Here is a 16,683-nt window from a genome sequence, read left to right as displayed (position 1 = left end):
AAAAAAAAAAAAAAAAAAAAAAAAAAAAAAAAAAAAAAAAAGAAGGCTTTGTTTGCCTCGGTTCAGTAATAAATATGTGAAACATTTCACTTCAAAAAACAAAACAAAACAAAAACAAAAACAAAAATCAGCTGGGTGTGGTGGTGGGCACCTGTAATCCTAGCTACTTGGGAGGCTGAGGCAGGAGAATCGCTTCCACCTGGGAGGTGGATGTTGCAGTGAGCCAAGATCGTGCCATTGCACTCCAGCCTGGGAGACAAGAGCAAAACTGTGTCTCAAAAAAAGAAAAGAAAATTTTTGGACACACACACATACATTAAATTTAAAAATAAAAGAATCAGCAACAAAAACTAAGCCATGCAGCAAGAGCAGTGCAGCCGTGTGGCAGGGTGAGCCCCACCGCCTCCACTGCCAACACACAGGAGGGACTCCCGTGCACACGCACCGCCCCAGCGCACCATTCAACAGCCTTCCCTGCGCTGCCTTGCACTCAGCTTCTCCACAAAGACCTTCTCTGCTCACCTTGCAAAGACTTCGGGTGTTTTTCTGCTTTTTCTTGTTTTCCTCGTGGATGTTCCTGGTTCCACTCCTCTCTGACAATGTTGCCATTCTCAATGCCCTGTTCAGATAATTTTCTCTGATTTAAAACCAAATGTCTCACATCTAGAATGCAGGAGAAGAAAGAATCATTGAGTCAATCAATCCAAAATACTTATTGAATATCTACTACGGGCATTTCTTTCTTTCTTTTTGATTGGCAGTGACCAATACTACAGGCATTTCTTGGAGATATTGTGGATTTAGTTTGACTACACTAAAATAAGTATCACAATAAAGTGAGTCACACATAATTTTCCCAGTGCATATAAATTATGTTTATACCATACTGTAGTCTTATATTAAGTGTGCAACAGCATTATATCTTTAAAAAAAAAGTACATACCTTAGTTTAAAAAATGCTTTATTGGGCCAGGTACAGTGGCTCATGCCTGTAACCCCAGCACTTTGAGAGGCTGACCTGGGAGACTGCTTGAGCCCAAGAGTTTGAAGCTGCACGGAGCTGTGACTGCACCACTGCATTCCAGCCTGGGTAACAGAAAGAGGCTCTGTCTCTTCATAAAAAAGAGAGAAAAAGAAGGAAGGAAGGAAGGGAAGGAGGGAGAAAAGGAAGGAAGGAAAAGAGAGAAAAAAATACTTTATTGCTAAAAGATGTTACAAGCTGGGCACAGTGGCTTCTGCCTGTAATTTCTGTACTGTGGGAGGCTGAGGTGAGAGGATCACTCGAGGCCAGGAGTTCAAGACAAGCCTAGGCAACATAGTGAAACATTGTTTCTACAAAAAAGAAAAAATAGCTGGGCATGGTGGCATGCACCTGTAATTCCAGCTGCTTTCAAGGCTGAGGTGGGAGGGTGCTTGAGTCTGGGAGGTGGGGGCTGCAGTGAGCCATGATCACCCTCTTGCACTGCTGCCTGGGGGACAGAGCGAGACCCTATCTCAAAAAAAAAAAAAAAAAAAAAGTTAACAATCATTTGAGCCTTCGGGTAATCATCTTTTTGCTGTGGGGGTCTTGCCTCGATGTTGGCGGCTGCTCGGTGATTAGGGGGGCGGGTGCTGAGGGCTGGGTTCACCTCACCATGAAGTTGGCTGCATTGATCGACTCTTCCTTTCATGAAAGGTTTTCCTGCAGCATATGAGGCTGTTTCATAGTATTTTGCCCGCAGTAGAACTGCTTTCAAAATTGGAGTCAATCCTCTCAAACTCTGCTCCTCCTTTATCAACTAAATTTGTGTACTATTCGAAATCCTCTGTTGTCATTTCAACAATGTTCACAGCCTCTTCACCAGAAGTAGATTCTATCTCATCTCAAGAAACCACTTTCCTCATCCATAAGAAGAAACTCCTCATCTGTTCAAATTTGCTGAGGCTGCAGCAATTCAGTCACATCCTCAGGCTCCACTTCTAATTCTAGCTCTCTTGCTCTTTCCACTACATCTGCAGTGACTTGCTCCACTGGTCTTGAACCCCTCAGTCATCCATGAAGGTTGGAATCAACTTTTTCCAATTCTTATTAGTGTTGATATTTTTACCTCCTCCCATGAGTCACAGATATTTTAAAAGCATGTAGAATGGTGAATCCTTTCCAGAAGGTTTTGTTGTTTGAGATGGAGTCTCACTCTGTCACCCAGATTGGAGTGCAATGGCATGATCTCAGCTCACTGCAACTCCTGCCCCATGGGTTCAAGCAATTCTCTTTCCTCAGCCTCCCGAGCAGCTGGGATTACAGGTGCCCACCACCACGCCTGGCTATTTTTTGTATTTTTAGTAGAGTCGGGGTTTTGCCATGTTGGCCAGGCTGGTCTCAAACTCCTGGCCTCAGGTGATCCACCCGCCTCAGCCTCCCAAAGTGCTGGGATTACAGGCATGAACCACTGTGCCTGGGCCTTCCAGAAGGTTTTCAATTTACTTTGCCCATATCAATCAAAAGAATCACTATCTATGGCAGCTATGGCTTTATGAAATGTGTTTTTTAAATAATAAGACTTGAAAGTCAAAATTACTCCTTGATCCATAGGCTGCAGCATGGTTGTTGAAACAAAAGTCATCTCTTTGTACACCTCCATCAGAGACCTTAAGTGACCAGGTGCATTATCGATGAGCAGTCATATTGGAAAGGAGTCTTTTTTCTAAGCAGTAGGTCTCAATAGTTGGCTTTAAATATTCAGTAAACCATGCTGTAAACAGATGTGCTGTCATGCAGGCTTTGTTATTACATTTAGAAAACTCAGGCAGAATAGATTTAGCACTATTCTTAAGGGCTCTAGGGTTGTGGGAATGGTCAATGAGCACTCGTCTCCACTTTAAGTCACCAGCTACACTGCCCCTAACAAGAGAGTCAGCCTGTCCTTTGAAGCCAGGCATTGATGTCTCCTCTCTAGCTATGAAAGTCCTACATGGTAACTTCTTCCAATAGAAGGCTGTCTCATCTACTCTGAAAATCTGTGGCTTAGTGTCGTCACCTTCATCAGTGATCTTAGCTAAATCTCCTAAATAACTTGCTGCTTTACCTTACACTTTTCTGTTCTGGAGATGGCTTCTTTCCTGAAACCTCATCAACCAGTCTCTGCCAGCTTCAAACTTTTCTTTTGCAGTGTCCTCACCTCTCTCAGCCTTTATAGAACTGAGGAAAGTTAGGGCCTTGCTCTGAATTAGGCCTCAGCTTATGTGGCTGGTTTGATTTCTAGCCAGACCATTAAAACTTCCTCTGTGTCAGCTATAAGACTGTTTCTCTTTATCATTGCTGCATTCACTGAAGCAGCATGTTTAACTTCCTTCTAGAACTTTTCCCTTGCATTCTCAACTTGGCTAACTGTTTGGCACAAGAAGCCTAGCTTTCAGCCTACCTAGGCTTTTGATGTGGCTTCCTCACTAAGCTTAACCATTTCTAGCTTTTGACTTAAAGGGAGAGATGTGCGATGCTTCCTTTCACTTGAACACTTTGGAGGTCATTGTAGAGTTATTAATTGGCCTAATTTCGGTATTGTGCCTCGGAATAGGGAGGCCTGAGGAGAGGGAGAGAGAGATGGGAGAATGGCTGGTCACTGGAGCCCTGTGTTCTGGAGTCAGAACACACACAGCATTTATCAGTTAAGTTCACCATTTCACACACGTGCAGTTTGTGGCACCTCCAAACATTTGCAATAGTGATATCAAAGATCACAGATCATAGATCACCAAAGCAAATATAATAAGTTTGAAAAACCACAAGAATTAATTACCAAAATGTGACAGAGACAAAGTGAGCAAAGGTTGAAAAAATGGCGCCAATAGACTTGCTTGACACAGGGTTGCCACAAACCTCCAATCTGGAAAAACATGATCTCTGTGAAGCCCAATAAAGCGAAGCACAATAAATCAAGGTATACCTGTAGTGACAGTCACCTTCCTCTGAAGAAGATGAAGCAGTAGATAAGGTCCGTATTCTCCTGGAGATGCTGCTTAGGAAGCTGCCTCCAAATTCCAGGAAACTCAAAACAATAAGCACACATGTCTGGGATAGGCACACGCGTTGAGGTTCTCAGACCTCAGCCAGCGGCATCCTCCAAATGCGAGCATTGAGCCCAGACATGCACTGACTCACTGGCTCCTCGAATTCCACTTTGAGGGCAGGAGTATTCCCCCACCTCAAGGGTTAAGATATGACACTGAAGCGACTTTCCTGTGGTCAGAGAGCTTGTCCTTAACAAAACCAGGACTGCAGCCAGAGTGCCCTGTCCCCAGCTAGGGTGTCAGCTCCTCAACGCCCTTCATTTCTATCCCTAGAGGCCTCGCATGCATATGGCAGCCACCAAGAATGGGCAGGATAATGAATGAATGAATGGAGGAAGTGAATTAACAAACGGAGATGAAAGATGCTACAAGAAAGAAGTAGAAAAAAAAGAGGTGAAATTGGATTCAGTGTTGAATGATAGATAACATTTTTGGAGAAAGAGATGAGGCTGAGAGCCATGGAGGAACGCCCAGCTGGCTGGAGGCAGGCCTTACCACAAGGGAGATCCACATGTCTTCAGGGACCAGGACGTGGGCTGTGGTATGAAGGGGCAGTGGCAGTGAGAAGGAGCCTTGGAAGCAGATTGTAAAATGCCTTCAAGCCCAGGCTCAAAGTCTACACTTGGTTCCCTAAAGGCCCTGGGGCAGCCATGAACAGCTGCAGAGCAAGGCAGCACCAAGGCCACAGTGGCAGGAGAGGAGGGCAAACAAACCTGGGTGCAGAGAAAGCCAGAGGGCAGGAGGGAGAAGACAGCTGGGCAGAGAGCTCTCCCAAGAACAGGTGGAGGAAACCTCCTGGGACCTGGGTGGAGGTGTTGAGAATTGAGGGCAAAGGAGGAGTTAAATAGGACTGGGGGCTTTGAGAAGAATGCTGTCTTCAACCAGTCCTTAGAAATCAAGCAGATGAGCAGATTGAAGGGAAGAGAAATGCTGAGTGTGATGGTTAATACTGAGTGTCAGCTTGATTGGATTGAGGGAATGCAAAGTATTGATCCTGGGTATGTTGGCGAGGGTGTTGCCAAAGGAGGTTAACATTTGAATCAGTGGTTTAGGAGAGGCAGACCCACCCTCAGTCTGGGTGGGCACCATTTAATCAGCTGCCAGCACTCGGCTAGAAGAAAGCAAGCAGAAGAACATGGAAGGAGCTGACTTCCTGAGACTTCCGGCTTTCATATTTCTCCAGTGCTGGATGCTTCCTGCCCTCAAACATCAGACGCCAAGTTCTTCAGCTTTTGGACTCTTGGACCTGCACCGGTGGCTTGCCAGAAGGCTCTCAGGCCTTCTGCCACAGGCTGAAGGCTGCACCGTAGGCTTCCCTATTTTTAACATTTTGGGACTCAGATTTGCTTCCTGGCTCCTGAGCTTGCAGACGGCCTATTGTGGGACTTTACCTTGTGATCAAGTGAACTCCTTAACAAACTCCCTTTCATACATACATCTATCCTATTAGTCCTTCCCTCCACAGAACCCTGACTAGTATAGACATGGGTTGGGATGTGTCCTTCAAGACCAGCAGGCTAAAAGCTACCAAGTTCTGGCATTGTGACCTACCACCAGGCATCCAGGAAGCATCCTACCTCCTTCATAACATGAGACAGAATTCTTAGTGTTTCTTGCACTCCCAAGAAACAAGAGTTTCTGTAAGAAATCTTTTTAAGGAGAAAAGGCAGGACTTAAGACAACATGTACACTACATTCACAGAAAAAATGTTAACAGCCTGGCGCAGTGGCTCAAGCCTGTAATCCCAGCACTTTGGGAGGCCGAGGCGGGTGGATCACGAGGTCAAGAGATCGAGACCATCCTGGTCAACATGGTGAAACCCCGTCTCTACTAAAAATACAAAACAGCTGGGCATGGTGGCGTGTGCCTGTAATCCCAGCTACTCAGGAGGCTGAGGCAGGAGAATTGCCTGAACCCAGGAGGCGGAGGTTTCGGTGAGCCAAGATCGCGCCATTGCACTCCAGCCTGGGTAACAAGAGCGAAACTCTGTCTCAAAAAAAAAAAAAAAAAAAAAAAAAAAAAGGTTAACAATGGCTCTCTCTGGACAGAAATCATGAGGTTTTAATTTCTTCTCTTTTTTGCTAAATTGCTCTATAAAGTGAATTTGCACTGCTTTTTCAATGAGAAAAACTTCTTTAAATAAGAAGCAGTGATGCTAAGCTTGGGACAGGGTTCAAGAGGGAGCAGGTGCTGTCATTTCAACATTTCACGGTGCTAGGCATAGTGGCTGACACTTGCGATCCCAGTACTTTAGGAGTCCAAGGCAGGAGGGTTGCTTGACACCAGGAGTTAGAGACCAGCCTGGGCAACATAGTAAGACCCAATGTCTACGCAAGATAAAATCTAAAAATTAACCAGGTATAGTGGCACCTGTGGTCCCAGCTACTCAGGAGGCTGTGGCAGGAGGAATCACTTGGGCTCAGGAGCTGAAAACTGTAGTGAGCTATGATCACATCATTGCACTCCAACCTGTGCAACAGGTGAGAGCCTGTCTCAATCAATCAATAAGAATACTCAGAACAAGAGGCTTGAGGGCTCTCCCTGGAGGCCCTAGAACACCCTTCCTTCCTTCCTTCTTTTCTGGCCACCAAATTCCCTTTACCCATCTCTTTGCCACTGTGGGCCTTCCTCCAGGAATCCTTCCCGATACTCCCACCTCAGCACCCAACCCAATGAGAGCTCACTGCAGGGCAGATACTGACCAGAAAGTCTGGCTCAGCAGCTCTGAATCAGGCCTGGAATCTGCAGGTAAGCATCTGATGCAGGCAGACCAACGCTCACACTTTGAGGATGTGGTTCTTTCCTTTGGTCCAGGCGAGAAAAATTACCTTGAGTCCCGTTTTCTCAAGCTGGAAGTCTACAACTTGTAATGCAGGTATATACCAGTGTTTCTCAGCCAGGGGCGATTTTGACCCCCAGGGGACATCTGGCAATGTCTGAAGAACTCTGATTGTCACAACTGGCAGGCTACTATTGGCAGCTAGCAGAGGCCAGAGACGCTGCAAAACACCTGGCAATCCACAGAACAGCCCCCACAGCAAGGAATTTATCTGACGCAAAATGTCAATAGTATCAAGAGTAAAAAAACCCTGAACATAAATGAAAGATTAAATATGGGAAGTTCCAAGCCTCCAAGGTCAGAAAGGCTCCCTGAGAAGGCAGGCTGGAAAATCAGAGAAAGGCAAGGCTTTCCAGCCACACAAAAGTGAGGATAATTACACTCATCTGGAAGGCGCTGACAATAGCACTATACATCATTAGAATCATTGATTCTAATACGTACATCTGTTTTGCTTTTTTTTTTTTTTTTTTTTATGAGACAAGGTTTTGCTCTGTCACCCAGGCTGGTGTGTGGTCAAACAAACACAACTTACGGAAATCTCAACCTCCCAGGCTTAAGCAATCCTCCCACCTCAGCCTTCCAAGTAGCTAGAATTACAGGTGCGCATCACCATGCTGGGCTGATTTTTAAATTTTTTTATAGAGACAGAGACTTGCCACATTACCTAGGCTGGTCTCAAAGTCCTGCCTCAGGCTCCCAAAGTGCTGGGATTACAGGCATGAACTGCTATACCTGCTTTTATTTTTAACATCTCTAAGCATCAGAAGGCATCTTACAATTAATGCCATGCCATAGTTTAATTGGTAGCATTTAATTACAGTTCTTAAAAAAAAAAAAAAAAAAATTGAGACAGAGTCTCACTTTGTTGCCAGGCTGGAGTGCAGTGGTGCGATCAAGGCTCACTGCAACCTCTGCCTCCTGGGTTCAAGCAATTCTCCTGCCTCAGTCTCTGGAGAACCTGGGACTACAGGCATGCACCACCATGCCCAGCTAATTTTTCTGTTTTTAGTAGAAATGGGGTTTCACCATGTTGGCCAGGGTGATCTCGATCTCTTGACCTCATGATCCACCCGCCTCAGCCTCCCAAAGTGCTGGATTACAGGTGTAAGCCACTGCACTCAGCCACAGTTCTTAACTTTTCTGTGGACAATGCATAGCTTCCCTATTGCCTGTACCCAGGTGGACCGCTCCCGTCACCCTGCCTCCAGTATTCCCAGAGAAGCAGGTACTAGTTGTTTTTCCTTTTTTACAGATGAGAAACGTATGTTCAGGAATATGCCCAGGTCAACAGGAAGTACAAGACGGAGACAGGACTGAATTCCACTGTCTGGCTTCAAAGCCTGGATCTTTCCACCCCTCCTGGTCCTCTCCTTCAAGGGAGTTCAAAAGACTTTCTGACATTGGCCCAGCACAGTGGCTCACACCTGTGATCCCAGTACTGTACTTTAAGAGGCCAAGGCGGGTGGATCACCTGAGGTCAGCAGTTCGAGACCAGCCTGACCAACATGGCCCTCCAACTCTACTAAAAATACAAAAATTAGCTGGGCGTGGTGGCACATGGCTGTAGTCCTAGCTGCTTGGGAGGCTGAGGCAGGAGAATCACTTGAAGCAGGGAGGCAGAGGCTGCAGTGAGCCAAGATTACATCATTGCACTCCGGCCTGGATGATGGAGCGAGACTTTGTCTCAAAAACAAAAAAAATCTTTGATATTGACATAATATTTATACAAATGAGTCTGGAAAGGTCTACATGAAAATGTTAAGATGACTACCTTGGGGTGGTAGGATTTTTAAGTTTTCTCTTTTGTTTCTTGGCATCCTCTAATTTTTTTTTTTTTTTTTTAGTAAACATATAATACTAGTCCCGGCAGGTGGTGAGTGCCCGAGTCAAAGCTGCCCTAAAATAAAACGGCCCAAAAGGTGGAGTTGCAGGAACACTGCCCACCACACCATCACTGCCCGTGGTGGCCCTTCCTATCACCACAGCACGACCTAGTGGAATGCCCTGCCACAGATCCAGAAACCGTGTGTGCACATGCCAATTAGAGGAAGGAAACCAGGAGACACTGGCTTTTATGCTGTTACTAGTGAGTAAGCCCTAGGCTTCCAGAACCATTTCAAATAAAACCAGAGCACCTGACTTATGAAAAGCTCCCACGTCGTCTGAGAGACCGGCAGTCTTCAATCGGTAATATCTGGCTTTTCTTGACACCTTGTCCTTAATGTTCCAAAGGCTCAAGGTGATTTTGTGGAAATTTATTTTCTTTAATAATTTCTTTGTCACGCTGATATTAAAAGTCTGCTCCCATGACACCCAGGCTTTGTCACCTTCATGCCACGGCTTCACGGTCTGTGTAAAACAACATTCAGAGATGTCAACTGGGGAAAGACCTGTGAAGGTCATGGTGAACAGAGCTAGCCCCAGCTCAGGCCCTCAGTGGCAGCCCCCAGCTCCAGCCCTGGCCCTCAGCGGCAGTGCTGCCTGACTTTGGTGCCTGGTCACTCTCCAGGCTCTGAGCTCAGGGGAAATGGGGCATTGTGTACTGGGTCCCATCAGACTTCTGTGTTCCTCAGGAAAAATAAAATCAAAGTAATTGTCAGTAAATAGCATCCTCCTCGATTGCTTCCAAGCAATGACCCGGAGCAAAACCACTGGCAGGAGTGTGTGTGTGCAGGTAGTGTGTACGTGTGCGCGCACACACACACACACATGCATGCATACACACAGAAAAAAGGAAATCTCATGAACTACAAAAACTTTTGAAACACCCCGGAAATTACTGGGCAAAATATCTAAATAAAAAATAGGCCAGGCATGGTGGCTCACGCCTGTAATGCTGGCAATTAGGGAGGCCAACGCAGGCAAATCACTTGAGGTCAGGAGTTCAAAACCAGCCTGGCCAACATAGTGAAATTCTGTCTCATCTAAAAACACAAAAACTAGCTGGGCATGGTGGCTCATGCCTGTAATTCGAGTTACTCAGGTGCCTGAGGCATCAGAATTGCTTGAACTGGGAGGCTGAGGTTGCAGTGAGCAAAGATCGTGCCACTGCACTCCAGCCTGGACAAGAGAGCAAGACTCTGACTCAAAAAAAAAAAAAAAAAAAAAAAAAAAAAAAGTAATTGGAATGATCAGGTGAGTGCAGATTCCTCTCAGGAGGTGGGGCCCAGGATCTTCCAACGCTAGCCAGCTGGTGGTGGAGCTGATGTCACACGTCCATGAGGCGGCACACTTTTCATGATGAGCATTAGCCCACACACAAGGCTACACACACTCACACACGCACCTTTATTCCTGACTCCAGGAACACTTTGGCCACCATTGGAAATAGCAATATGTCAACTTTTTTAGGTTCTTCATCATCCGGCAGAAGGAAATACTCAATGTGGTAAAAATGACGCATCTTTGCAACAGAGCTGTCCGTTTTAGGGTGTTTCTTATATTTTTCAATCAAACTTGCATATTTTCCCTTATGACCTAGAAGATACAGATTGAAGAAGTCTCATTTTAACCTCATATGGAAAAGCAGGCCTGTCTCCCCAGTTCCCTGGAACTTGATGCTGTGAGAGGCTGCATACCCCACACTGCCTGCCTGGCTTGGGGAAGGAGGTACAGGTCCAGTGCTCCCCACTGGGTAGCAGGGTAGCAGGACCTAGACTGGGCACCCAAGTGCAAAATTTAAGTGCACGGTTTTGATAGTGAGTGTCTCAGTCCGAGGCTGTGTTGGTTAGTAGGCCTAGGGCTAAAAGGGTGATAGAGTTAAAGTGAAATCAGATGGCCAGGCCAGATGATATTAGGAGAGATGCCTTACTTGCCTCACCCTGGCTCCTCCTGGCCCTAAGAAGCAGGTAAAAAGAAAAGTCACAGTAGAATGTAATTTGTGCAATAATAGCAGCGGGAACAGGCTGTGAAGAACAAAGGTGGAGGAGCGAACTCTGCCTGGGGAGGGTGGGGTGGGCCCCCCAGGGGGACCTTAGCGGCGTCTTAGAGGAGCAAAGCTGGCAGATATTCCAGACAGAGAAAACAGCTTAGCAAAAACATAATTACCCAATGTGGGGTGCATAGGGTGACAGAATGTGGAAGATACAGCTGGGCTTCTGCCAGAGGCCAGAGCCCAAGGAGCACCCCTAACACCCCTGGTTGCTTACACTCCAGCTTAAACTCCACACTCTAGGCTGGGGCTTTTCACGTCATAAGAAGGTGTGTTAGGAGCTCCACAAACATTTAATCCAAATATCATTCTGTAACAACAGGACTAAAAGCTGTAGCTTTTAAAGTCTAAGTTTTTAAGCCAGGAGGCTGCTGCAGCATTAATTTTCTGCTACTAGAATAGTTAGCATTTGTGCAGAGACTGGAGTCAAGCTTCTCCTTCCAGTCTCTGGTAGCATTAGACCTTTTCTGATTCAATCCCAGGTGGCCAGCAAGTGGACAGAGCCTCTCTTTTTCTGAAGACAGGAAGGCAAATTACTCAGTCCTTTTAAAGAGCAAGTTGACAATATCTATCAAAAACTATAAACTCATGCCTTCAACCCAGCAAATTCACTTATTGGAAAATAAACAATTTGTATAAAGAAATGTTTATGTACTGAGCTATACTCAGGTATTAAAGGAAAAAAGCAATGAGACTAGAATTTCATATCCAGCCAAAGGTATGTCAAAGGATTGCCATGATAAAAAATACTCTTATGTACACAAGATCTCATGAAGTTTTGCCCCACAGAGATCCATTTTATAAGTGCCTTTAGAGGACAACCAAAAGAGAAAAAATACGCTTAGAAAATGCTGCAAATGAGCCGGGCGCGGTGGCTCAAGCCTGTAATCCCAGCACTTTGGGAGGCCGAGGCGGGTGGATCACGAGGTCAAGAGATCGAGATCATCCTGGTCAACATGGTGAAACCCCGTCTCTACTAAAAATACAAAAAATTATCTGGGCATGGTGGCACGTGCCTGTAATCCCAGCTACTCAGGAGGCTGAGGCAGGAGAATTGCCTGAACCCAGGAGGCGGAGGTTGCGGTGAGCCGAGATCGTGCCATTGCACTCCAGCCTGGGTAACAAGAGCGAAACTCCGTCTCGAGCAAAACACCACCTCAAAAAAAAAAAAAAAAAAATAAAAAAAGGAGAAAATGCTGCAAATGAGATGAGGGCTAAAGAAGATAACTGCCAATTTTCTCTTAGTTGATATTTGCCAGATGTCTTTTCCCAGGCTCTTTTGCTTTATAGCAATAGACCCAAGAGTAAAGGCATCATTTTGGACAGGAATGGAGGAACGGTCACTACAAAATGACAAAAAGTTCAATTCACCAAGAAGATGGAGCGGCTCTAAACATGCTGTGCACCTAACCAGATGGCCTCCAGAACATCTGAAGCAACCATCAGCAGAATACCAGGAGAAGCTGAAATCATGGTGGGCTAGTTCAAGCAGGCAGATGAAAACAAAGCTAAGGTCTATCAACAGGTTAAGTACTCCTTGCCTCCGCCCCCCACGATGGGCTGAAAGCATGCGAGTGTTTTGGCCAGTAACATGCTAGCAGGTGGGAGACAAAGACTCGAGTGTTTGTGGGGATGAGTTTGCCCTCTTGTGTGTGTCTGTGTTTCTAGAACAAGAAGGTGTCTAGGCTAGCCCACTCCAGACTCTTTTGCTCTTCAGTCCAGGAGGGGCAGCAGCCTGAAGCAGAGCTGAGCCATCACAAAATACAGCCTACACCAGCACCCAGGACATCCAGGAGAACCGAGGGTTCCTGTTTGCAGTCACTGAACTTGGAGCTTGGGAACTGGTTTAGGTTTGCTGCACTACATTTTTGTGGCAATAACTGATACACCTTTACACTCAGAGATGTTGATTTAACAGATCAGATAATTTTTTTTTTTTTTTTTTTGGAGATGGAGTTTTGCTCTTGTTGCCCAGGCTGGAGTGCAATGGTGCGATCTCAGCTCACTGCAATCTCCACCTCCCGGGTTCAAGCGATTCTCCTGCCTCAGCCTCTAGGAAAATGTATTTTAAACAAGGTATTAGGTGAGGCACAAGAGCTTATGGGAATCAATGCCTTAACCACTCCAAGGTTCCCCCCTCCCCCAGTAAAAAGCAGACAGAACATCACTTATTTCTTAGGTTTGTTGAGAGGATTAAGTATGAGAAGTTCATGCAACCACAGTTGAGCCCTCTAAAATTGCTGTTTCTTTTCAACCTCTGCTCCTGGCTGGCACTGGCCAGCCCGTATGGGGGTGGGGCAGGTGGAGAGAAGTTGTGGGGCAAATGCTCCCTCAACTCCTGCAGAAACTCATTCGTGCACCCCCTTTTTTCAGAGGGTGTTACAGTTTTGCTCTAGCACCTACCCATATTCACAGGAAAGGCCAGTGAGATGGAAAATTTGCAGGGGACCACGTGGGGCACGTCGGAGCTGAAGGTGCTGGCAGGCTCCGAGGAGGACGCGATGCTGTTGCATTGGCGGTCAGAGTCGGACTCTTGGGCCCTGGCCTGGGCTTTCAGGTGCTCCTCCACGTCACACTCGCTCGTGAACTGGTAAAAGCTGGTGATGGAGGTGATGGGCTCTATGCTTGCGGGGTACTCCTCCCATTCCCACGCATGCAGCGACATGCTGCACAGCGCTCCACTGGGTGCCGGCGCTCCTGGCAGGGAGAAAGTGAAGGCTGTCCCCGCCTGTATTCCAGAGCTGCTCCAGGAGGTCAGCCCGGCCTTCTGCAGGAGCACCCACCCTTCTCTTCCCCGCTTCCCTCGCCTGCTCCTGGGTGAAGGCCGGGGCTCCATCACTGCCTGGCACACAGTCGATACTCAACGGAATTAGAGAATGAACGGATGAAGGAACCACAGAGAAGGGTGGCTGGCAGTAAGCCCGACGACGAGCAACCCCATCTCCTTCGCCTAACAAGGAGTCAGTCGCCGGGCTTCTGGAATGCCTGCCCCAGGTGAGTAGCTCCCGGGAGCCACCTGGCGGGAGAGGGGACGTCTGCTCAGGCAGGACTGCTGCACCAAAGCACAGGATGCGTTTGCTATTTGGGGAGAGGCAAACCAGGCAGGGGCAGCACATGCGGGAGCCTGGCGAGGTCGAGGAGGGCAAGCCCTGCCCCCCAGACAGAACATGAATGTGCACTGGGTGCTGGGCTCGGGGCATCAGCTCAGGGCCCACGGAGGCGGAACGCCGGGCTAACGCCGAGGAGGGAGAGCGCGTCGAGACAAGGCGGGAAGGATCCCGGGCTGCGGCGGCCGAAGTGGGGGCAGGGGTCGGGGTTCCCCTCCAGGTGCCGGCGGTACCTGCAAACGGATGCGCAGGGTGGCAGCGGGGACTCGGACCGCGGTGGCAACTCCCGTACCGGATCCACAGCCACCTCGGCGAAGAAACTCCAAGACCTCGAGGAGCGTCGGCGGGTGCAGGGAGGGCCGCCGGCCCAGCAGCTCAGCTGCTTATGGCTGTTGCTAGGAGACGCACGGGCTTTCGGCCTGGGGGCGGGGCTCTCCCCAGCCGCTGCGCACCAAGTCTGTCAAATGGCTACAGCCACGTTCAGAAACCAGCTGCCTTCATTTATTCAATCATTCATTCCCTCTTTCAGGGGTTTCTACTCTGGATATCAGCACCTACTCTAAGCCTGGCTCTTGCCCTTATGATGGCGCAGAGGAGTTGATGGCTCCTCCCTCCCGCTCCATCAGTTCCCACCTCCCATTCTTTAATAAAAGCAAAGGCAGCTGTGGGCTCTGCACACTCAGACCTCCCCACGATCTCTCTCATTAGATTCTCTGCTTCTGTCTCTGATGTCCTTAATAGCATTAGAATTCTGTTTAGTGATCACGAGCCCTGATTCAGAGATGAGAAAACAGGCTTAGAGATGTGAAGCGATTCCCCTGAGAGGTCACACAGCAAGTAGGAGCAGCACTGGGTTGAAATCCGGACTGCCTGACTCCAAAGCCTCCACTAGTCTGCTAAACCACCCAAACTGAGAGCCCTGGCTGCGGCTCCTGATGTAGAAGACTTCAGCACAGCAAGCAGCTGGGGTGGAGGGCTGGGGTAGGCTTCATGGAGGAGGTGAGCAAAGCCAAATCTGGGGCGTGGCCAGGTGGTGAAAGCAAGAGAAGGCATTCCAAGTAGAGGAACAGCATATGCAAAGGCCCATATAGGTGAAAGGGCCTGGCAAGTTCAGGAAGGGATGGCAAGGCTGCAGCAATGTGTAGGACCCATGGTACATAACCCCAAAGGGTAAGTAGGGCACAGGACTATGGGCAATGGGGAGCCAAGGCAGGCCTTCTGTTGAAGGAGAGTACCCCTCTTTGGCAGTCAGTTTGTTCAAGAGAATGGGAGCTGAGGCTATGCACACGCTTGACTATTAAGAACACTTTAGCTCTGAGTTGAGCTATGATCTACTTTGTGTCAAAGAGCAACACTGTGACAGAACTGGGGCTGAGACCCAAGTCCTGGGCCTCCCAGTGCATGCCTCCCCAGATGGCTCTTGGGGCATGGGACAGCCCCTTTAATACTGGGTGCTCCAATACTCTTTGGGTTCAATCGGTCTAAAAAACTGGGCCTCAAGTACAGCTGTGAGGGAAAACATCAAATGGCAGTGAGCCCTGTGAGAAGGGCGTTCAAACTCTCAGCATGGAGAGCCACAATCATGCTGTCCACACCCCACCTGCAGCAGCCTGGTGACTGCTGTCTGCTTGCCAGGAAATGCTCAGGAGACACATGAAGGGCTGGGAGAAAACAAAGCTACTCAGATACACCAGCCCCCAAAAGGACCCTTTAACAAGGGCAGTTCAACACCACCACCAACCTTGGACAGACATCAGGCCTCAGACTCCCCAGGTCCTACCTGTTGGCCTTAGGCTGGTTTCCCTTCAAATGCTTCTTGATCACATCACCACCTAGGGTAGCAGCCAATCTCTCCCCAAGCTCAGGAGTGAGAGGCCAGCAAGCAGTCTTGGACCAAGGACGAATGTGCCATCCTGGATGTGCATTGAAAACACCTGTGCATGTCAAAAATACAATTCTGAGGATTCATTAAAGATCTGTGGAAGTGACTCTCCAGGGGTGGGGCTTAGGAACCAGTGGTAGATTATATTTTCCAAAGACAGCCACCTCAAAAGATCTCCCGCAACATAATCTTCCTGCAGTGCGATGTTGACATTCCTCTCACCCGGAGGCTGGGGGTTTGAGGGGGTGGGGGGTGGGGTGGTCTAGTCCCCTCCCCTGGAAACTGGGCAGACCTTGTGACTGCCTCAGTCAAAAGAGTACAGAGGAAATGACACTATGTGATTTCATATAGGTAATACAAATTCCATCTACCTCTGCTCTGTTCTTTTGAGATATGGTATTCATGTTAGGAATCCAGCCACCATGTTATGAGGAAGCCCAAGCCGCCATGTGAAATGGCCACAATTGATAGTTCCCAGCCAATTGCCAGCCTCAACTCCCAGACATGTGAGAGTGCAAGACTTCAAATGATCCCAGCCCCCAACCTTTGAGCCACCCTAGCTGACACTGAGGAACAGAAACAAGCTGTCTCCATCAAGAGAAACTGCAGATTTATAAGCAAAGTAAATTGTTGCTCTCTTAAACCACTAAGTTTTGGGGTGACTTGTTATGCAATAAATAATAGGAACAGAAGCCATATTTTTAAATTGCCACCAAGATTCTATTGCACAACCAGAACATGGAACCACTGCCCTGAGGAAGATGGTGTCTGGGTCAAGACCCAGGGCATCACAGGATGAAGTGAGGGTCTTAGGTGTGAGAGAATGGTGGGTCCACAACCCTACCTCAATGAAGATGGCTTCAGAGCTGGCAG

At 47.8% G+C, this 16,683-nt stretch overlaps 1 protein-coding gene across 1 annotated transcript in view; it reads right to left on the bottom strand.

Moving 5' to 3' along the window:
• Positions 1-15,565, bottom strand: part of CFAP92 (cilia and flagella associated protein 92 (putative)) — a 70,337-nt gene extending 54,772 nt beyond the window's left edge. The window contains exons 1-5 of the mRNA XM_032267994.1: positions 14,162-15,565; positions 13,225-13,518; positions 10,177-10,367; positions 9,026-9,239; positions 523-663 (exon numbers count right to left, since the gene is read on the bottom strand). Of these exons, the coding sequence (XP_032123885.1) occupies positions 523-663; positions 9,026-9,239; positions 10,177-10,367; positions 13,225-13,486 (808 nt within the window). The 5' untranslated portion in view covers positions 13,487-13,518; positions 14,162-15,565. The remainder of the gene's footprint in view (positions 1-522; positions 664-9,025; positions 9,240-10,176; positions 10,368-13,224; positions 13,519-14,161) is intronic.
• Between the last annotated feature and the right edge of the window lie 1,118 nt (positions 15,566-16,683).

The sequence above is a fragment of the Sapajus apella genome, unplaced genomic scaffold, assembly GCF_009761245.1.
Source record: "Sapajus apella isolate SASKATOON/1434 unplaced genomic scaffold, GSC_monkey_1.0 scaffold174, whole genome shotgun sequence".
NCBI lineage: Eukaryota > Metazoa > Chordata > Mammalia > Primates > Cebidae > Sapajus > Sapajus apella.
The sequence above is the reverse complement of the archived record's forward strand: the minus strand, read 5'-3'. Positions and strand labels throughout refer to the sequence as shown.